The sequence below is a fragment of the Mya arenaria genome, chromosome 7, assembly GCF_026914265.1.
Source record: "Mya arenaria isolate MELC-2E11 chromosome 7, ASM2691426v1".
Classification (NCBI taxonomy): domain Eukaryota; kingdom Metazoa; phylum Mollusca; class Bivalvia; order Myida; family Myidae; genus Mya; species Mya arenaria.
The window spans coordinates 34,081,628-34,105,006 of NC_069128.1; the positions used below are offsets into that span (position 1 = coordinate 34,081,628).

Here is a 23,379-nt window from a genome sequence, read left to right on the forward strand (position 1 = left end):
AATGTTACGTCATGTTTTCTTCAGATTAAATCGGGATTTATATGTTTTCAACTCTTCCAAATGCTTATTTGGCAAATGGACGTTGGGAAATATACCTTTCTATAAAGATAAATCGTCTGAAGCGACCAAAGTCCAAAGTGCTGAAGGAGGCAATATCAGTTTTCTGAACCCACGGTAAAAATGTTCATCAAATGTCAAACAAAACTGACCAAATTTTATAAAAAATAACTAGTTCCTGCATTTTTAAAAATTATTATTATACACATATAAAATTCCATCAATGTTGTCATTCTAATGATTACAACACTGGAAGCACAGAAAAAACGCGAACTACAACTAAATCCAATTATTTGAGATGTAGCTGAAAATGCAGGACAGTGAATTCTTCCTCATATGCAGTATATGAAGAAAGCAATGTTATAATGAGGGACACATTTCATAAGCCATAGTTAAATCCAAATATCCAATCGTTATCAATCATCGAATGTAAAATGGAAAAAAAAATCTGAGTAAGAATGTGTTTCATGGTGTAATATATGTTAAGTTTCATCATCTTTTATATTCACTATTGATTCTCATAATCTCTTCTCAGCAATAAGGATGAAGTTTGCATAGGCTATTAGAACCCTCAATCCATTAAATATTCTATAGATAATTTTAATGGGTTATCGTTTTAAAGCACTAAATACCTCAGCATGTTTTTCACTGACGCCATTGTGCTGAAAGTTAGTGGTGGGCCATGCTCACAACACTGTCACTTTCTTTCCCCGGCAATTCGGCCTCGTCCACCAGATAAAATGTCTGCTTTCCTGTATAAATAATGTTAACTATTGTTAAAGGGACTATACACCAGATTGGCACCAAAATATGTTTTTTTCTGTAATGAATCTCAGGACAATTATTTAATAGAATGTTTAACTCTTTGATATCATCATTGTAAAAAAATACCAAAATATAAATGTTCGATCTGGAGTCGCCAAATTTGCAGTCCAGTGTTGTATTCACTGTGCTACGAAAGCTTACTCTAAACCTTTGGAATATTTAAGCTATATACCTAATTTGGTAACATCACGTGATAACATCGACAAGCCATTCAAGCATAAAAATGAATTCTACTAGGTATACAAACCTAGAAATCTTTTTTAATGGTAAAATACGAAAAAACTGAAAAATAAATAAATTGTAAACTATGTGGTACTTCGGTTAGTTAGTTTCAATGCATTGTACACATCAATACCAAGTTTTTGTCAGTTTTCAACAATTTTCTTCTTTTTTTAGCTATTTCATCAAAGTTATTGTATAGCCCCTTTAAATGATTTCACAAATAATAATAAAATTTTACTGAAATAGTCAGTAAGAAGATAAAGTAGATATCCCAAAATGACACTAACAGATGGCTGTATAACTTTTACAGATCTATATTTTAAATTAAAATTCATTTTTATAATTAAAGCTAAGATCAAGAATGTTTTACTTGTTCAAGTTAAATATTTTGAAAGGATTTCTAAGTTTGGCCAAATTAAAAGTTTTTGAAAAAGAATGCAAAGCTGACAACATAAAAAAATCCAAGCTACAAATTTAATTCTGACTTGAAAATACAATTTTTAAAGGTACATATATATGGTATAAGATCTGTCTTATTCTGTTACTACTTGTTTTATTCAGAGTGACATATAACCATAAAAAATATACCTGAACCTTCGGTACACATGCCAAACACTTCTATGGCCTGGCAAAATATATCGGCCCGACTTGTTGAGCATGATGTTGATAATGGACTTGCTGGGCAAAATCCCATGGGTAGCCAGGTAGTGCACATCTTGGCAACATGGTTCAGCACCTTCAAAGACAATAATGATAGCATTTAAGAAATAAAATAGTATTCTATTTTATGAAAACAGGTGATCTGAACCATTATTCAGTAACATTCAAATGATAGTAATATAAACTGTATCAGAAAATGTTAAAAGTTTGAGGAGTTCATTTGCAAAATCTGGATCATCATTTTGAATATATTTAGGTGTTGTTTTTTTCGGTAATTTGGGAATATGACCTATACCTATGAGATTGGGAATTTTTGCGTCAATTTTGGCAAAATTGGGAAATTCTTCATAAATAATTACAAAGGATATAATTTATATAATACTGTAATGAATAACACTGGTATTTTTAACATAATATGCACTGACTCCGTTAACACCTTAAATTTTTAATCCCTTGTTTTAACTCTTTGAAATAGTCAATTGTTTGATTAACAAGTTCTTAAAAAGTTCGGGGACAATTTAATGGGCTTATCTTCATTTTTCCTATTAAATTGGATACAAAATCTGCTGCCTATTAAAAATTATGACTTCCAGACTCATGGAGAGAATGGAATGAATATATTACTATTTTTAATTGATTCCAATTTCCAAATAGTCAGACTTGTTTGCAATTGAACAAAAAAAACAAATGAATCCATTTTGTTAAACTTCATCAACATGATTCCTTTGACATTCATCAAAAAGTAATACACCATCATTATAATAAATAAATACTTGGTCATTTCACCCTGTTGTCTTAAGTTTCATTTTCACTTCTCAGTTCTGTCATTTTCCGATATTGGCAATGAAGGTCAATGTCATGTATGTAAACATGTTGGTGAGGCATGACAAAGAACAGCATTGTCTATAAATTATTCTAATCCCCTTCTGCACCAAATAATTAAGTGTCAACTTTAAATTATTAATCCTTTTGTTGACAATGATACATGTTTTCAACACAATGTTTTAACTCTTAATTTGTTACATGCTTTCCGATTGGATAAAAAATATAGTTCAACCAATGAAAATCCACCTTTCACCATGACGCGGATATTACATCATTATTTGTTTCTGTGAATAGACACTTGCATGTAGGGGAGGTAACTGTTTCGTTTTTATTTTCATCGTCTTTTTTTCTTTTGAAGTTTTTGAGCTCCAGATTGGGAATTTTTATTGGGAAATTGGGGAAAAAAATACTTTTTGCCATTGGGATACCGGCTATAAATATTGCCAAAAAAAAACACCTGTATATTATTATATTTCATAAGGTACCGTCGAGGCCTGTGACAACGTGAACTGACTCATAGTTTATTTAACATTTTACCTTGGCGGTCATTATCGGTTGCTAAAACAACAAAATATTTCCAATAGGTGTGTCGCAGAATTCACTTCCGGGTTTTGTCAATTACTTGATTGCCATGTGAAAGTACTGTCCAATTGCATTATCAAGTTATACTGATTAAACATAATCATTTAATGATTAAATAACATTTTATTTGCACTATTACCACTTGTAATTCCACAATTTGAACCGAGAAACATTAAAGTTTAACACCGGATGTTTCTCGTGATAAACCGGGAAACGGTGTCTCTGTTATTGCGCTGTTCGTCAGAATGTGAACAAATATCGGTTATAAACAACCATTTCACAATCAAGCATATTCTGATCAATGTCCTTTCGTTTCAAAAAAATAAAATAATACTGTTTTTATTTCAAAAACGCCTCACATCATCAGCCAGAAATGTTTGCACCTTACCGTCATACAAACGTAGTTGGCAGATTTCACAAGTGCTAGTGTTACATGGACGGAATGTGTCCCGCTAACTTTTGAAATATAAACATGTTATCTTACTGATTTTTCTTGTTGAAACAGAGGAAATAATCCTTAAACTAAGTGTATCTGTCATTTTTTATATAAATTTCATTCTTTAAATGGTTAAAAATATCAATAAAACAAGAGCATGTAAAGTGGACCACGTTTCATCAACGTATTTCAAGTTGTATTTTTTGCCATTTAACATTTGAAAAAAGTGCTGATATAACTCATTTTCTTTTATTAGTCATAATGAAATATGGATTCATTTGAATTTTTAAAATATCTGTTATATTTCCATAGATATCATACAATTTCAAATACCTTCCATTTTTGGCCGCTATGTGTTCGTTTTTTCCCCACATAATCTTTAATACATGAAATTGGTAACATTTAGTAAGTTGTAGATGGTCATATATGTATTTACTTTAAAAGATGAACATAAATTATATTTCAGTTAAATATTTTTAGTTATTTATACTTAACAAAAATAAAATTGCTAATGTTATGGAAAGACTGATGCTAATGTGACAAAGATGGAAAATGTCCTGCTAGTGTTACAAGTAGGACAGAACACCAGAATTGCTAATGTTACAGAGGACTGAAACTGTAATTAATACTGTTATATTGTACAAAACATTGAGCTTTTACATGTTTAATTATAATTAACCTTATCATTAATATTACAATTATGTTTATATTGCATTAAAACAATATTATATACATGTTCTACTATTTTATACCATAAACATCTTCAGTTTCATTTCTTTTATTAGATGTATACATACATGTATGCATGTGAATATTAACAACACGTATGCGCCCTTAACCCATTAGCTACTCCCTGCTGTATGCTATGGTGCAATGTAACATAACAGCAAAGTAGGCAGATGTTGTGACTTTGTGCTTTTTCTCTAATACCTGGTTTATCCAACTGTCAACCTAGTAGTTAGTAGCTTGCTTGCTGCACATTTCATAACATGCACATATCTGTATTGGGTTTGAGTATTTCTAGCTTATTCTTTTCTTTCTGTATAAATACGTAGATTTTTTATGTTATTAATACATTAACTGCTAGAAATTTTCCCCAGTCTGAAAGCTGACTGGTTAGCCAGGCAACCACAGTGTAAGTGGACCTGGGGGCTCACCATAGCATTCTAAGTTTTCAGAGCATTAATTGCAATCCAGCTTCAATAAATTGGTACATACAAAATTGAAATTAAACAAGTAGTAACTTCTTAACTCTCTTTTATTTTCAAACAACAGTTTATCGACATATACATGTACATGTAATTACTTCCATTTATTGGGAGCCTATAGCAAAAATATCGCTATAATTCAATAACTGGTATCGATCAAACAATAGTATTCTTAAAAAAAATCTAAGCTACCAAACGCAAGAGAGATGAGCAGGCTTCAAAGTGTCGATAAGAACGTAACCACCCAGCTCCATAAGAGGCTGTTTATATTCATATAGATATCATACAATTTCAAAGACCGTCTATTTTTGGCCGCTATGTGTTGGGTTTTTTAAGATAGATATGTTTTCTTATAAATTTATATGATTAAGATGCTGCACAATATAATGTTGTCATAATAAAGGTGGACAAAAATCATAGTCTTCACTCTTAGATTAATTTTGTTTAATGAGTTCACAAAACTGATGAAATCTAGATTTGCCTCCTAAATGTTTCATCTTGAATTGACACTGACTCCTTAAAGAGTTAACCATTAATTGACTGTAAACAAAGTCTGATACATAAAGCATATATACAAAATATTATGAAACCTATATTTGCCTATTCTCAATGTTAGACCTTGAACTGATCTTGACATATCAAAATATGGGTTAGACTAACGAAAATCACAACTGTCACTATATGCAAAAAGGTTCCATTTTTAGAATAAAACACTCAATTCTTTATTATTAAGTTTAAACTGATAATATAATCTTGACCCGGCTGCTGTCAGAGATGGGTACACCAGAGAACGACTAATGTTCATGTTTTCTACAAAGAAAGGCTTCTCTTCCAGAGTCCAAGGGCTAGCTCTAACTTTTTTGAGGCACTGTACCAAGACACCAATGCCAGGAAGCGCTTCCATGTTGTTAGGCCGGTCTGTATAACCTGTGAATATATAACAATAGAATTAGGAAAGCATCTCAAACTAGCATTACAACTTTGACAAAAACTTCTCTGCTTGGACCATTTGGACATAGTTACTAGCCTTTTATGCATAACATCCTTTTTGTTACTATCTGAAAAATTGTTATGTTGATGCTTTCATTACTGGTGTTGTCAAACAGAGATTGTTGCCAATAACAAAAACCTGAAACAATGGGATTTTACATGCATTTTCACTGACTAAACTTTTTCATCTGAGTGTACATGTATAGATATTCAAAACTGCCATCTGAACAGATTTAACTACCAAATCCAACAATCAACAGTCTGGATAGCTGCATTGAAAAATTAGAAACACAAATTTATAAACTTGAACAAAAAATTAAACAGTAATAACGCAAGGCTTACAATACATGGGCAATTTTGGCTGCCAAAGTTAGCAAGAATGAAGTCTCCAACTGTGCACCTATCAATTAGTATTGTAATATTCAGTTTGCATGAGTATGTATATGATAGATTGTTGCTAAGCTCAAAAAATGGAAAGCATGTTTTTCCGTCTCAATATTGGACCCACATTTCAACCGAAAAGAATTGCATTTAATTTTTAAGTCATTTAATAAGTCAGTATTACATTAACCCTTTGCATGCTGGGTAAAAAATGTTGCCTGCTAAAATGTTGTCTGCTTTGTTTTCCTGTCAATTTACTTAAAACTTGGAGGAAATATTGACTGAGTGGCAAACAGCTTGGAACCTGACCAGACGCAGAGCTACTCGGCATCTGGTCTGGTTTCTAGCTGTTTGCAAATACTATAATATCGCTGCCAGCATGCTAAGGGTTAACCTAGTACAGCTTTATACTACATTTCATGGTCAGTAAATGCATTAGTTGTTCCATGTTAATGTTATAAGACTATACAAGGCTAATTTAATTATATGGTTTGTTTGTTTGAATGTTCAGGCTAAAATATGTTGTCAAGACTGTGGTTTAAAAGACTGAGAGCATAATAATCTGAGGCTATGTATAACTTACTTATTAGTGTCATTAGTGCTCAGTGAAACTGCTTCATGGTTTATCTGCTGATTGTCATCAGTAATCTGAACCGATATACAAACGTTTAGACAATATACTCATGTAATAATCTACTGTGGCAAACACTTACTTGTAAGTAAATATAACAACAATTACTGAGTAACACACACCTCATGAACAGGGTTGTCAGCACAAATCTGGTCCACATCAGAGGTAATATCCATGTTGTTGTCCCCAATTTTCGTCTCAGTAACATGCGATCGGTCTGCTTGTTGCATCTTGTCAGTGTTCTGAAAAGATATACAAATGTTAAGACAATATGGTGAGGTTACATTACTGTGGCAAACACTTAAAAGTTACATAAGAGCAGGTTTACAGAACAAAAATTACTGAGTAACACACACCCTCATGAACAGGGTTGTCAGCACAAATCTGGTCCACATCAGAGGTAATATCCATGTTGTCCCCAATTTTCGTCTCAGTAACATGCGATTGGTCTGCTTGTCGCTTGTCGTATTAGTGTTCTGAAAAGATATACAAATGTTAAGATAATATTACAATCTACTGTGGCAAACACAGAATGGCACAATTTCAATTACAGAACCACAGAATCTTACCAATTTATATGTTTTTTAAGGTTTTTTTATTGGTCATCTACTAAATAAGGACCATTTAAATACCTTTGGTGCAAACAGTCCAAATATACTATTAATTGACTTGTTAAAAGCCTTCAAACAGTATTCCGTCCATCAGTCAAGTTATCACAATACTATATTCAGTCCGTATCATAACACTAGCAAAACATTTCTGTCCATTAATAACGTTATCAAAATTATGAATTGTCTTCTAAATAACGATAGCAAATGAATTGTCCATAATATAACGATCGCAAGAGTATCAACTAAAAATCTAAATTCTATTCGTTTTCATTTGCAAAGTCGGTGTTGGTTGTGCAAATAAACGTTCCGAGAATTTGAAAAAGTACAAACACACGATAAATTACATCAGAATATCATCGAACACGAGTCACCATTGCTAACGTCATCTTTTTCTATCGTTACCAACAATGGGCAGAAATATTTGTAACATTTTCAACAGCTAATTGTTGTTTTATTACGCTACTTGAGATCTGTTTACATACCCGCCTGGGCGCAGCCATTTTGGTTCACGGAATGAATAATGGGAAATCACACGCAATTCGCGAGTGATACGGTAATTTTCCATTGCAATCGTTATCGACAAACCGGACAGAAAAAAATCTGTAACGATAGCAAAACAATTATCAAACCTGTTGATAGTAAAAATCGTTGTGAGATTGTTCTAAATGGTCGAAAATCTTTGGTGTTGAATTAATTCCCCTGCCGATCGGTAATTTCCGGAAATTTCCGCCATAAGCTAAATTACAAACGAGTGACAGGTGCGATCATTACGAAAAGACATCGGGATGGAAAAAACAGGTTATCGACGTGTGTTCATATAAAATGTTATAAAATGAAAAATAAAGAATTTAAACACACAAACCTCTAATATTTTTCATATATGAACAATAATGGAGCGTATCAGAGATGCTACTTTGTTATATTTGCATTTCTTATTGTGATATAAGTGTATACAAACGACCTGTTAATATTGAGGGGAGTTTTTTCCGTCTCGTGTTGGTGTCATTTGATATACATTTTCAAAAAATAAACGTCAGGGAACAACTGAACTGATCCTAAAATCTATTTGGTTTATTAAAAATTATTAAATTAGACAAACTTTAAGTAAATTATGACAAAATTTATACTCTGCAGCAAAAAAACAGCATTTGGGTTACTTTCCGTCCTGTAACATTAGCAAAATGAAATCTGCCAGTTACCAAAGTCCAAAAGCCGAACAGCTGACCAACTCTTTCTGTAAATTAAACACAAGTTAAAAGTTTATGATCAACTAAACGTCAACGAATAGTGTTGCAGAGGGTCGATTGACGAAATTGACGTTTTTTTTATGCTGACAACAAATAAATAAGTTTTAAGTTTTAAGCTCGAAAATACCATAAAACATCAAGGGGACAAGAATGCGCGATTTTATTCTCACCTTTTCTCGTTATTCACGTAAGCGCCACAATGATCAAAATCACGTTCCCATCCACATTATACATTCTGACCAAGTTTCATGAACTTACAGTCATACAGTCATAAATGTGCCCTCTATAGTGTTATAAACAAGCTTTTCCTTTAATTTGACCTTGTAACCTAGTTTTTAATCCCAGATGATTCAATATCAAACTATCCAAGATTTTATTGAGGGTAACATTCTGACCAAGTTTCATCAAGCTTTTCCTTTTATTTCACCTGGTGACCTAGTTTCTGACCGCACATGACCTAGATTCGAACATGACCTAGAGATCATTAATATTTACATTCTTACCAAGTTTCATGAACATACAGTCATAAATGTGACCTCTAGTGTGCTAACTAGTGTTGGGAATCGGTTCCAATTTTACAATCGATAATTGGTTCCACTCAAGTAACCTGATTATCGTTAGTACAATCGTTTTTTTTAAAATACTAGATAAAACCTAAAGTGAAGTTTTATTCATGCACATTATTAAACTCTTAATCATCATATGCATATACGTTATATCAATGATTAAAGTAATTAAGTGTTATATCAAAAACAGTTCATTTTTACTTGCTCATTGTGGCTTTCATCTGCCATTTTGTTAAAGATAACGTCTGAACACTTACTTTATTTTTATCATTTTTTTGTTCGATGATCGATTTTAACCAAATACAATCGATTGTCGCCGATTTCAGGCACAACCAATCGATTTTCGATTATAATCGATCATCGGAACATCACTAGTGGCAACACGCTTTTCCTGCGATTTGACCTTGTGACCTAGTTTTTGACTTCACATGACCCAGATTTAAACTTGATTTAAAGATTATTGATATAAACATTTTGACCAGCTTTCATGAAGATACAGTCATAAATGAGACATCTAGAGTGTTAACATGCTTTTCCTTCAATTTAACCTAGTGACCTAGTTTTTGACCGCAAATGACCCAGATTCAAACTTGACCTAGAGATTATTAATATTAACATTCTGACCAATTTTCCTGAAGATACAGTCATAAATGTGACTTCTATAGTGCAGGGATAATTCTAGTAAGCGATTTCTGCGATTTCTCGCATAAAAATCGCTGAAATCGCATCCAAATCGCTTAATTGCGAGATATTCTCGCACTTTATCGCAGTTTGTGTATTTTGTGTCTTTTTCATCTTTTGTTGTTTAACAAAAAAAAGCATCGTAGTCGCCCATGGTTTCTCGTTCATATTCTTTGAATTACCGACGAATGGTCTCCCCTACTTTGAATGCATTTGTCTTATCGAATGTTTTAATCGATATCGTCCACGCACTTGTTTTCAAGCATTTTTGCGACCCGGAATAATTTTGTTTATGCGGGTTACCACTGCATTTTAAAGGCGTCTACAATATCGGAAGCGTCAAAATGTTAAATCAGAAAACGCTGTTTGCATTCCTTGAAGTAAAGCCTCTGAAAATAATTTAACAAGTTCAGATGAAAACAACATTGGAAAGCCTTCATCTCCCACAAAAAAGTCAAGCACCTTTCAGCAAAAATGGTTAAATCCTATTTTTTTCTCAAGTATGATGAGTATGAATGTTCAAGTTGTCTGAACTGTTAACAAGTGTTCCCTTCAAACAAGTGTTTATATTATATCTATTTATCTATATATTGTCAATTTGTAAATATATTGATATTCATGCATATATTGTTATGCATTGTTTTATCACCACGTTATCAATGTTTTATAAAACTCTCACTAAAATAAAAATTCTCTCACCAATTTTGGACAAATGGGAGCAATTCTCTCATTGAAAATCTGACATAGAAGTATCCCTGTAGTGTTAACAAGCTTTTCCTTTAACTAGGCCTGGTGACCTAGTTTTTAACCCCAGATGACCGGATATCGATCTCGTCCAATATCTTGTTGAGGGTTACATTCTGAGCAAGTTTCATTAAGATTGTGTCCAAATTGTGACCTTTAGAGTGTAAACAGTCAAATTGTTGACAACGGACACAGGGCGATCACAATAGCTCACCTTGGGCACTTCGTGCAAGGTCAAAGAAATTTCAATAACAAACAGAACAAAATGATCAACCAACACTTTCAATCATTGTGACCATGTTAAATAAATAAATCCGTTCTTGTTGTGAATACAAATCTCCAACGTTCTTATCTAAATGTTTCGTGTTTGTTTACAGTTTTCAGAAATGTAGTTCACAATGTTTTATCAAAGTATTCACAACAAATCACAATGTTAATCAATTAAACCGATCAATATTAATGTAAACAATGCCTATTTAAGTATTATTACTAATTAAATCACCTAACTCACCTCAGCATTTACAGAAACACAAATCTCCCAACATCTTATCTAAACTGAGTTCGTGTTTGTTCAAGACATTGTTGAATAAGTAGTCTGGGGCATTTTGACATAAAAACCTGTTGAAATACTAATGTCAACAGTAGTGATGTTCCGATGATCGATTATAATCGAAAATCGATTGGTTGGGCCTGAAATTGGTGACAATCGATAGTATTTGGTTATAATCGATTATCGAAAAAAAAAAATTTAAATAAATAAATAAAAAAAAATAAAAAAATAGTAAGTGTTCAGATGTTATCTTTAACAAAAATGGCTGATGATAAGTAAAAACAATTTTGCTTTTAGTTATTTACTCATTATTCGAAATAGAAAAAATAACAGCAAAATAAACACTACATTTGTGAGGTCAAATGTAGGTTACATGGGTACTTTCTGAAAATCTTGGTGTCACATGATTAAATTTGAACACAACTATGACCTAGTTAAGGAATGCTTGTAATAGGATTTATTAAAATGCTAAATCAACTATCTTTAAAGTGTTTTTTGGTTTGGAAATGTGTTTGTGAACTACATTTTACTTCATTTACCTGAGGATTATGACAGTTATTTTGTCTGTACAATGCACAGGGGCAGGTTGCGCTGTTTTGACACACCACGCCACCCGTCGTTTTTTTTTTTTATCAATTTTTTTTTTATTAATTTTTAGTAAGAATATGATGTGGTAACTGTAACTTGTGAAATTTGGCAAAAAAAATTTTTTTTAATTTTTTGTTTTATTATCTTTGTAATAATCTTTGTAAAGGGTGACGACTTGACCCTGAATTTCCATATATTTGCCGACATGAACCTGTTTAAGAAGCCATAACTTTATCAAATCTTAACCAAACTGTACATTTTTGGACTTTCCTTGTAGAGTTAGTGTCAATCTTTAAGAAAATGTACAGTTTAACGAAAACAAATGCAATTTCAAACCCGAATTTCCTAAAACATGTTACTCGACGAACCAACTACCCGCCAATTACACCGAAATTTTCCAGACTAAAATGCATTATCCCGCCATAGTCCAAATAATTGTACGTTGATGGATTTTTTTAGATTTTTGATATGGCAAATCCTTCACGTACAAATTGTTTAGTATCAAAAGTGGGTAGTTGTTCCGATCAGGATTCCGGGTTAAAGCATATAGCGTCTATATAATATCATAAAAACAAGAAATATTACCAGATAATGTTATTTTACATAATTTCCATACACAAAAAATAAATATCCAACTTATAATTATGAGTTTGACGGCTTTTCTTCATTTCATTCTGTCAAAACATAACGATATATACATGAAGGGCACCTGCAAGGCTTCAGGGCACAGTTTTAAATCGCTCGGAACATTTCGGCCATGGCCGAGTTGTTACGATTGTATAACGAGGTCTTTCTCGAAGCTTTGTCGGAGGAGGCCAAGTTCTTACGATTGTAACGAGTTGTCCCCCTTCGCATAATTGTTGTCAGTGTCAGTCAACTTTCGTTTTGTTGGAAAGGTAAACAACTTGTTTTAATGCATGAAATGCTTGTTTAGTGCAAAATAACATTTCACTTACATGGTAAAATATGAAAATAACTCTTTATGATCAATTTCAACCATAAAATACTTCACTTAAGAGAATTTCAATATTTTTAAAACACCCCCGTTTTTTGCACATTCCCGTTTAGACGTTAGGGATTGGAAGAATCCCGTATAACACGTCTATTATTTTAGACTATATCCCGCCATTGCAATATCAATTCAACACGTGTGCCCAAGAGAAACAACATATCTATCGCTGAAGTTCTTTAGCTATGTCGCACGTTACAATGGTTTACGAGTTTAAAAGTGGAAGTCATAGATTAGAGCTTCACAACTTCACATGCAGCTGATGCTAGTGTTCTGGCATTTGTGGGCTCGAGTTCCGCACTGGGCACATTTCTCCTCCCACATTCACTTATTTCTATACTGTACCTGAATTTCATTCTTTTGAGATGTAAGCAAATTTTCAATCCCTTGTCAATAGACTATTCAATGAGTAGTCATTCTAAAATGCCGTCCAGGCTTTTTTTTAATTGATGGTTAGCCTGGACGTCATTCGTCATTCATAATAAAATTCGTAAACATGTTCAAAATGCCGATCAGAATTTGGTCGCAAATTTATTGAAATTATTCCAATTTAGTCTATTAAAACAAAAAAAGAACACTTTACCTGTTAAAACTAATCCCTTTTACATCAATTGCACTATATATTATAAAATAATCACGTTCCGAATTGTTAAAACAACATACATTTTCAAACACCATCAAAATTCACCAAACACCATTGTTTTTGTTAACGAATGTAGCCGAGAATATCCAAATGCATTTTCTTTTCTCTGCTTAAGGTTACACATGACTATTAGTTACTTTAGTACAGCTGTAGTGTCATTGGCAGCATTGTGTACACACCGGTCTTCTATTTTTGAGACCGGTGTGTACACAATGCATTGGCAGTAGTTTTGTAAAGGCAACATATTGTAAACCTGTAAAATATTCAAAATAAATTAAGAATGAAGTGTATACAAACATTTATTACTTTTGTTAGCATATTGGAACAAGGACATTTAGTTTTTGCAAAATGAATCAAATAGCAATATCATTAAGTTTGTGGAATGTTATCATGCAAAGTATGGGAAGAATTTTCATTTGCATGCATGGCATTTTTTTCAGTTCGTATCATTACTTTCTATTCTTGTAATTTACCCCTCATTTGCGCTCACTTGGATGTCTTTGAACTTTTGTATGCTTAATATTCCTTTGTTTGGTTTCTTTAAAGCATCCAGATTCTGACACACAACAAAAAAACTTTTTTAAGTACTACTTGTCACAAACTTGTGGTAAGAGCAACCTCAGGTACCAACTGGTGATTTTACGAGCTCTCTCCTCCCTACCTTTTTCCTACCAGTAGGCGAGTAAGTTTTCTGGTGTTCCCCAGTGAACGACCATTTGTATGTATGTTGACAAAAACCTGCCATGACGGTTTGAAATTCTGCAATTATTTGGAGGTTTTTGATTGCCATCTTTTGACATAAAAACATTTCTACATTTCTTTCCCCTTTCCCACACGCACCTAGCCTCCCGTCTAAAAACGACCATACATTATAAATACTATATGTGTGCTTTTACTTTGTATGACAGAAATGAGAATACTAGGTAAAATTACCGGTTTGCCTTTATAAGCTTTGTTAAATTTTATAGCGTCTCTTTGAACCGCTGGCGCGTTCACGTCACAAACTGGGCATATGACCTTCTATATGATGACATTTTAAATGTAAAGTCGGCGAAGATTGCACAAGTGTCCCATAACAACCCGAGGCATATTCTATAAGAGCATGAAGGCCAAATCTCACACAGAGTCCCGGCTTTGTCATATTTTAACCCCTTAAACACATAAGCGTTACTTCTGTTTACCAATAGTTCTTTAAAAAAACACACAACAATTCTAACTCTAGTTGTTTTCCTATAAGCTTGACGATAAAACGCACTTTAGTCGGAAAAAAAGCAAACAACTATGTTCTGTAAATATGTTTAAAAATAGTAATTTCCTGAAGATTCCCTTTAGTTGAGTTTTGTATAGGTTTTCTGATGTGAGGAATAAGGTATTTGTTAATATAAATATCATCATGAAACATCTGTTCTAGCGAAACTATATATATATATATATACACACAATAAATTGATAAGTCAGCAAAATCTCTGATTATTGTAAACTTGGATTGTCGTGTTGAAGTCAAATTTTGATTAATAGGTTACACAATAAAACATTTTGATTCACTTAGTGTAACAATGCCGTTGATATACCATGTTTTTTTTTAATATTTAGTCTTATTTTAAATACATGTGTATAATAGTATGCATTGTCCACATTGCCCATAGAATAGTTTGTAAATAAATCTTGAATCCTGTATGTGACGATAAATGTTTTTCAAATTCATTAAGTACAAAAGTGTGGTAACTGATAATGATAGTGTTAGGGGAAGGTAATCCATACTAAAAATACTACTTCAGATTGAAACCTTAAAGTATAGTTGTGTGTAACCTTTTTTCCTTTTGGGCAGTAAGAAAGCTCCTGTCAACTGAAATCAAGTATTTAAATTACTTTTTTGAAGAAATAGCTTGTGAATTTGCAAAATGGATATGGTTATTGATAAGAATTAAGGTATTTATTGGCAGTCTTAAGCAATAGAATACAAATGAAGACCATTTCATTTCATAGACAGTTTTTACATGTTTACGAATTTTGTTATGAATGACGTTCCAGGCTAACCATCATTAAAAAAAAAAAGCCTGGACGGCATTTTAGAATGACTAATTCCGTTCAGGCTAACCATCATTAAAAAAAAAAAGCCTGGACGGCATTTTAGAATGACTAATTCAATGAGTAAATGCTAAAAACACAAGCCATAACATATTCGGAAAGTGAAAAATAAAGTAAGAATATTAATATAAAGTCGCGAAAACAAATGACGAAACAAAATTCAAACATAAAAAGTTATAGCCACAATAATGCGTGTTTAGGGAACGTTTTTTAACATTTGGATATTTATTGTGTTTCCTATGACAGAGTCGCCAACACAAAAATTATCAAAGACTGAAGCGGCTGTTTATATGGACTTAAAAGATAATGCAGACGAACTTATAATGCGCGAGCAGTACAAGTATATGGAGAAAAGTTAATACAGCAGATCAGTTCTGAGTAAACTTACATCTCATTGTCAAACTCAAGAAATTCGATTCGAATTTTCAGCGAATGTAGGCGGCCAGCAGTTGCCGGTCATTTTTTTCTGAAAATGTGCTTTGGCTTTGCATTCGGAACTCCTCAGCTATTTTTGTTGTTTTCTCAAAAATGGCCGAGGATCTCCGAACGATTTGACTAAAATACGAAAAAATGGTTATTTTCGCGAAAATAGCATTTTTGACTAAAAGACGAAAATAAGGTTATTTTTTATGAAAATAAGGTTATTTCGCGGAAGTAAGATTTTGAAAAAAATCCGAAAATGTGGTAAGTTTGGCGAAAATAACATTTTTTGACAATAATGCATTTAGACTCCGAATGTGAACTTTGACGTCGTCGGTGCGTGACGAAACAGAAATCCACTGAAAACTATTTCTTTTAGACACATTCCTATTACTTCTTATTTGCATGCTTGAATTAGCTTCTTAAGGCTTAAAATCGTAAGGAGTAAAGGCTTTATCTCTTCAATTTTAATGAAATTAATAAAAAAATAACGAACTCAAAGGATCGAATCTTTAAAAGACAATACTAATTCGGAAATCGACAGGAAATTCAGTTTTGGCTGACAGGAGTCAGCTTAATATATAACTTCATTTTTAACATTGTTTGCATTTAAAAATATTGATCTTGTTCCAAAATGTGTTAAAAAGTACTTGCGGTTTTTGTTTTTTGTTGTTGTTGTTGTTGTTGTTGTGTAGTATTTTTTGGATATTTTTTTTTCGGAGGGGGGGGGGACTCAGCCCCTTAAACCGTCTTCTATACAGAATACTTATACAGTCGAACCCCGTTGGCTCGAACTCGCTTGGCTCGATTTCATCGTTGGCTCGATCTGAATCTAAATGACCAATTTCTTAATACTAATTGTTTAAATTCCCGCTTGGCTCGAACTCTCCGAGACTCGAGGTATTTTCGCCGGTCCCTTAGAGTTCGAGTCAACGGGGTTCGACGGTATATATATATATATATATATATATATATATATATATATATATATATATATATAAACACTTCTACAAGGGCTATATGCCTCTATAGTTGTCAGGATTATCATAATTTCCCTTCTTATGTACTGGTACATGGATAGACAGAATCCAGCTTCTTGAAAATAGTCCCGGACATAAATATACGATTAAAATTTTTAATCTTATATGGAAATAAATAATTAAAACCATATTGAAAATGACCCGCTTATAGCTCACCTGTTGAAGCCTTATTAAACTTTCAACATTAACTACCTCTTTTATTTCATAGGCTCCAATTTTGGAATTTAATATGTTATTATCTATGCTGTCAACATCATTGTTAGAATTGTTGACAATACGATTATCTCGGATTGACGTGGAAGACAAACCAAGGTTATTTCGGATTGGAAAATACGCAAACACTTGGAAAGTTACATGCGTCGTAAGCGATGTGATACATTCGCTCTACAAACATAACTTGTGTTGTCTTTGCTCAGAAGTACGTACATGTATTACGCAATTTGTGATAATAAAATGTTAAAGGCAATCCAGAATATCAGTACTTATTTACTCCCGATATCGAGTGTTTGTTTTTTTTAAATAATGCATGCAATTATCGTTGCATAATCGTAAGTGACGTTGTATTAAGTCGTAATTAAACACCATGGCATGAAATGTCACAACAAGACATTTCTTTATTTATATTATACTCAAAGTACGCGTAAATCGAGCTATTGACGACAATAATTTCCCTAAATGAGTTGAAGACAACACTAACACAATAATGATCAAGACTGTTAAGAAAGACAGGATTTCATTATTTACATCCATGGCGTGTACGTAGGACGACAACGTCCGTCATCACCAGATAGTAGTGTGAACGTTGAGACACGTAGCCGAAAATATGTTTCTTAAAGTAAGAAAATGATTTGGAACGTTGTGTCCATTGGTATTAATGCTGATACAAAATGTGAAAATTCATGTTTATCTTACAACATACAACGCACTGGCACTAACACTGTCAGAATATCAAATGTCTTTTACGTGTGTATTTCAGATATGACGCTTTCGTTGAATGTTTAGATCATAAACTACAGCATATATGTCAAAATGTATTAAAATGTCATATGACCTCACAACCATGGTAAATCTTTAGATGTGATGTTCGTTTCCTGAGCCTTATCCATTGCACGTATGATTGACGCTGTAAATACAAGATTTTGAACAATTATATATATCTGATATGTTCATTAATACTACAAACAGCTTGTTCAATAAAATGACTACCGCTGTTCCTGTATTCACTCTGGTCAGATAACTGCGTTGTTAACTGCACTATGTGTAAACAATATTTACCTCCCTTTATAAAGACATCATTGACGCAAAATTGGTCTTTTCATCTTCAGTGAATTGAATATATATGCTTATTTTCAGACATTAAGGAAACGATTTGTACATTTTATTTGAATGTTTTAATCTATATATATAGTTTATAAGATTGTGCATGTAAATATATTCTAGCAAATAATGTACGCGTTTATACTAATTTAGCAGCAAGCATCAACTTAAAACTTATTATAAATGTTTTCACAATTACATGAGTAATTTAGAGCTGTCTTCACGGAGGTATTCATCCTAAATGCAAAACGAAAGTATGTGTAGCATAATATTATGAGTGCTTTCATTGCAAAATAGTTCACGTATATTCGTGGTGTGACTTTATGTTTAAGCCTATATAGCAATGTATGCATTTGTCCGTTCCTTGGCACCATTTGTTTCTGATATTGCTGATAAAGGTGGAATTATGTTTATAACTGCGGTCTAAATTCAATGTTTTTTCGACGCATGACATCCAATTCACATGCCATTTTTCGTGAATTTTAAAAAAATGCTCTTAGTAGGGAGTTGGAGCGAGAATTTCTAGCAAGCAATTTGTATCTGACTGTCCAATGTGCCTAGACATCTCATTGAATTCACAGTGTGTTTTTCTGCTTGGGTGCTTAAACACACCACTAGATTTTTCCCCATAAAATGTTGTGTAACTCATATGGATGTGAAGCTAGCAGTCTGCCAGTACAGCAGTGTAGGTATAGTACTAGATGGAAACATATGGATGTGAAGCTAGCAGTCTGGCAGTACAGCAGTGTAGGTATAGTACTAGATGGAAACATATGGATGTGAAGCTAGCAGTCTGGCAGTCTGGCAGTACAGCAGTGTAGGTATAGTACTAGATGGAAACATATGGATGTGAAGCCAGCAGTCTGGCAGTCTGGCAGTACAGCAGTGTAGGTATAGTACTAGATGGAAACATATGGATGAGAAGCCAGCAGTCTGGCAGTCTGGCAGTACAGCAGTGTAGGTATAGTACTAGATGGAAACATATGGATGTGAAGCCAGCAGTCTGGCAGTCTGGCAGTACAGCAGTGTAGGTATAGTATTAGATGGAAACATATGGATGTGAAGCCAGCAGTCTGGCAGTCTGGCAGTACAGCAGTGTAGGTATAGTACTAGATGGAAACATATGGATGTGAAGCTAGCAGTCTGGCAGTACAGTGGTGTAGGTATAGTACTAGATGGAAACATATGGATGTGAAGCCAGCAGTCTGGCAGTACAGTAGTGTAGGTATAGTACTAGATGGAAACATGGATGTGAAGCCAGCAGTCTGGCAGCACAGCAGTGTAGGTATAGTACTAGATGGAAACATGGATGTGAAGCCAGCAGTCTGGCAGTCTGGCAGTACAGTAGTGTAGGTATAGTACTAGATGGTAACATATGGATGTGAAGCTAGCAGTCTGGCATTCTGGCAGTACAGTAGTGTAGGTATAGTACTAGATGGAAACATATGGATGTGAAGCTAGCAGTCTGGCAGTACAGCAGTGTAGGTATAGTACTAGATGGAAACATAAGGATGTGAAGCTAGCAGTCTGGCAGTCTGGCAGTACAGCAGTGTAGGTATAGTACTAGATGGTAACATATGGATGTAAAGCCAGCAGTCTGGCAGTCTGGCAGTACAGCAGTGTAGGTATAGTACTAGATGGAAACATATGGATGTGAAGCCAGCAGTCTGGCAGTCTGGCAGTACAGCAGTGTAGGTATAGTACTAGATGGAAACATAAGGATGTGAAGCCAGCAGTCTGGCAGTCTGGCAGTACAGTAGTGTAGGTATAGTACTAGATGGAAACATATGGATGTGAAGCTAGCAGTCTGGCAGTCTGGCAGTACAGTAGTGTAGGTATAGTACTAGATGGTAACATATGGATGTGAAGCCAGCAGTCTGGCAGTACAGCAGTGTAGGTATAGTACTAGATGGAAACATATGGATGTGAAGCCAGCAGTCTGGCAGTCTGGCAGTACAGTAGTGTAGGTATAGTACTAGATGGAAACATATGGATGTGAAGCCAGCAGTCTGGCAGTACAGTAGTGTAGGTATAGTACTAGATGGTAACATATGGATGTGAAGCCAGCAGTCTGGCAGTACAGCAGTGTAGGTATAGTACTAGATGGAAACATATGGATGTGAAGCCAGCAGTCTGGCAGTCTGGCAGTCTGGCAGTACAGCAGTGTAGGTATAGTACTAGATGGAAACATATGGATGAGAAGCTAGCAGTCTGGCAGTCTGGCAGTACAGTAGTGTAGGTATAGTACTAGATGGAAAAGATATGGATGTGAAGCTAGCAGTCTGGCAGTCTGGCAGTACAGCAGTGTAGGTATAGTACTAGATGGAAACATATGGATGTGAAGCTAGCAGTCTGGCAGTCTGGCAGTACAGCAGTGTAGGTATAGTACTAGATGGAAACATATGGATGTGAAGCTAGCAGTCTGGCAGTCTGGCAGTACAGCAGTGTAGGTATAGTATTAGATGGAAAAGATATGGATGTGAAGCTAGCAGTCTGGCAGTCTGGCAGTACAGCAGTGTAGGTATAGTACTAGATGGAAACATATGGATGTGAAGCCAGCAGTCTGGCAGTCTGGCAGTACAGCAGTGTAGGTATAGTATTAGATGGAAACATATGGATGTGAAGCCAGCAGTCTGGCAGTCTGGCAGTACAGTAGTGTAGGTATAGTACTAGATGGAAACATATGGATGTGAAGCCAGCAGTCTGGCAGTACAGCAGTGTAGGTATAGTACTAGATGGAAACATATGGATGTGAAGCTAGCAGTCTAGCAGTCTGGCAGTACAGCAGTGTAGGTATAGTACTAGATGGAAACATAGGGATGTGAAGCCAGCAGTCTGGCAGTCTGGCAGTACAGCAGTGTAGGTATAGTACTAGATGGAAACATATGGATGTGAAGCCAGCAGTCTGGCAGTACAGTAGTGTAGGTATAGTATTAGATGGAAACATATGGATGAGAAGCCAGCAGTCTGGCAGTACAGTAGTGTAGGTATAGTATTAGATGGAAACATATGGATGAGAAGCTAGCAGTCTGGCAGTACAGTAGTGTAGGTATAGTATTAGATGGAAACATATGGATGAGAAGCTAGCAGTCTGGCAGTCTGGCAGTACAGCAGTGTAGGTATAGTACTAGATGGAAACATATGGATGTGAAGCTAGCAGTCTGGCAGTCTGGCAGTACAGCAGTGTAGGTATAGTACTAGATGGAAACATATGGATGTGAAGCTAGCAGTCTGGCAGTCTGGCAGTACAGTAGTGTAGGTATAGTACTAGATGGAAACATATGGATGTGAAGCCAGCAGTCTGGCAGTACAGCAGTGTAGGTATAGTACTAGATGGAAACATATGGATGTGAAGCTAGCAGTCTGGCAGTCTGGCAGTACAGCAGTGTAGGTATAGTACTAGATGGTAACATATGGATGTGAAGCTAGCAGTCTGGCAGTACAGCAGTGTAGGTATAGTACTAGATGGAAACATATGGATGTGAAGCTAGCAGTCTGGCAGTCTGGCAGTACAGCAGTGTAGGTATAGTACTAGATGGAAACATATGGATGAGAAGCTAGCAGTCTGGCAGTACAGCAGTGTAGGTATAGTACTAGATGGAAACATATGGATGTGAAGCCAGTAGTCTGGCAGTCTGGCAGTACAGCAGTGTAGGTATAGTACTAGATGGAAACATATGGATGTGAAGCCAGCAGTCTGGCAGTCTGGCAGTACAGCAGTGTAGGTATAGTACTAGATGGAAACATATGGATGTGAAGCCAGCAGTCTGGCAGTCTGGCAGTACAGCAGTGTAGGTATAGTACTAGATGGAAACATATGGATGTGAAGCTAGCAGTCTAGCAGTCTGGCAGTACAGCAGTGTAGGTATAGTACTAGATGGAAACATATGGATGAGAAGCTAGCAGTCTAGCAGTCTGGCAGTACAGCAGTGTAGGTATAGTACTAGATGGAAACATATGGATGTGAAGCCAGCAGTCTGGCAGTCTGGCAGTACAGCAGTGTAGGTATAGTATTAGATGGAAACATATGGATGAGAAGCTAGCAGTCTGGCAGTCTGGCAGTACAGCAGTGTAGGTATAGTACTAGATGGAAACATATGAATGTGAAGCCAGCAGTCTGGCAGTCTGGCAGTACAGCAGTGTAGGTATAGTATTAGATGGAAACATATGGATGTGAAGCCAGCAGTCTAGCAGTCTGGCAGTACAGCAGTGTAGGTATAGTACTAGATGGAAACATATGGATGAGAAGCTAGCAGTCTAGCAGTCTGGCAGTACAGCAGTGTAGGTATAGTATTAGATGGAAACATATGGATGTGAAGCTAGCAGTCTAGCAGTCTGGCAGTACAGCAGTGTAGGTATAGTACTAGATGGAAACATATGGATGTGAAGCCAGCAGTCTGGCAGTCTGGCAGTACAGCAATGTAGGTATAGTATTAGATGGAAAAGATATGGATGTGAAGCTAGCAGTCTGGCAGTCTGGCAGTACAGCAGTGTAGGTATAGTATTAGATTGAAAAGATATGGATGTGAAGCTAGCAGTCTGGCAGTCTGGCAGTACAGTAGTGTAGGTATAGTACTAGATGGAAACATATGGATGTGAAGCCAGCAGTCTGGCAGTCTGGCAGTACAGTAGTGTAGGTATAGTACTAGATGGAAACATATGGATGTGAAGCTAGCAGTCTGGCAGTCTGGCAGTACAGCAGTGTAGGTATAGTACTAGATGGAAACATATGGATGTGAAGCTAGCAGTCTGGCAGTCTGGCAGTACAGCAGTGTAGGTATAGTACTAGATGGAAACATATGGATGAGAAGCTAGCAGTCTGGCAGTCTGGCAGTACAGCAGTGTAGGTATAGTATTAGATGGAAACATATGGATGTGAAGCTAGCAGTCTGGCAGTCTGGCAGTACAGTAGTGTAGGTATAGTACTAGATGGAAACATATGGATGTGAAGCCAGCAGTCTGGCAGTACAGTAGTGTAGGTATAGTACTAGATGGAAACATATGGATGAGAAGCCAGCAGTCTGGCAGTACAGCAGTGTAGGTATAGTACTAGATGGA

The 23,379-nt window shown here is 35.1% G+C and overlaps 1 protein-coding gene across 3 annotated transcripts in view; it reads right to left on the reverse strand.

The window, feature by feature from the left end:
- Positions 1-4,846: 4,846 nt before the first annotated feature.
- The window catches only part of LOC128240545 (uncharacterized), a 95,455-nt gene continuing 76,922 nt past the window's right edge, over positions 4,847-23,379 (reverse strand). The window contains exons 1-4 of one of the 3 annotated variants that reach the window (XM_052957214.1): positions 13,397-13,549; positions 7,174-7,293; positions 6,940-7,059; positions 4,847-5,742 (exon numbers count right to left, since the gene is read on the reverse strand). In XM_052957214.1, the coding sequence (XP_052813174.1) occupies positions 5,626-5,742; positions 6,940-7,059; positions 7,174-7,257 (321 nt within the window). In that variant the 5' untranslated portion in view covers positions 7,258-7,293; positions 13,397-13,549 and the 3' untranslated portion in view covers positions 4,847-5,625. Of the gene's footprint in view, positions 5,743-6,939; positions 7,060-7,173; positions 7,294-13,158; positions 13,288-13,396; positions 13,550-23,379 lie in introns of those variants that run through there. The other 2 variants (XM_052957215.1, XM_052957213.1) reach the window with 2 other exon arrangements.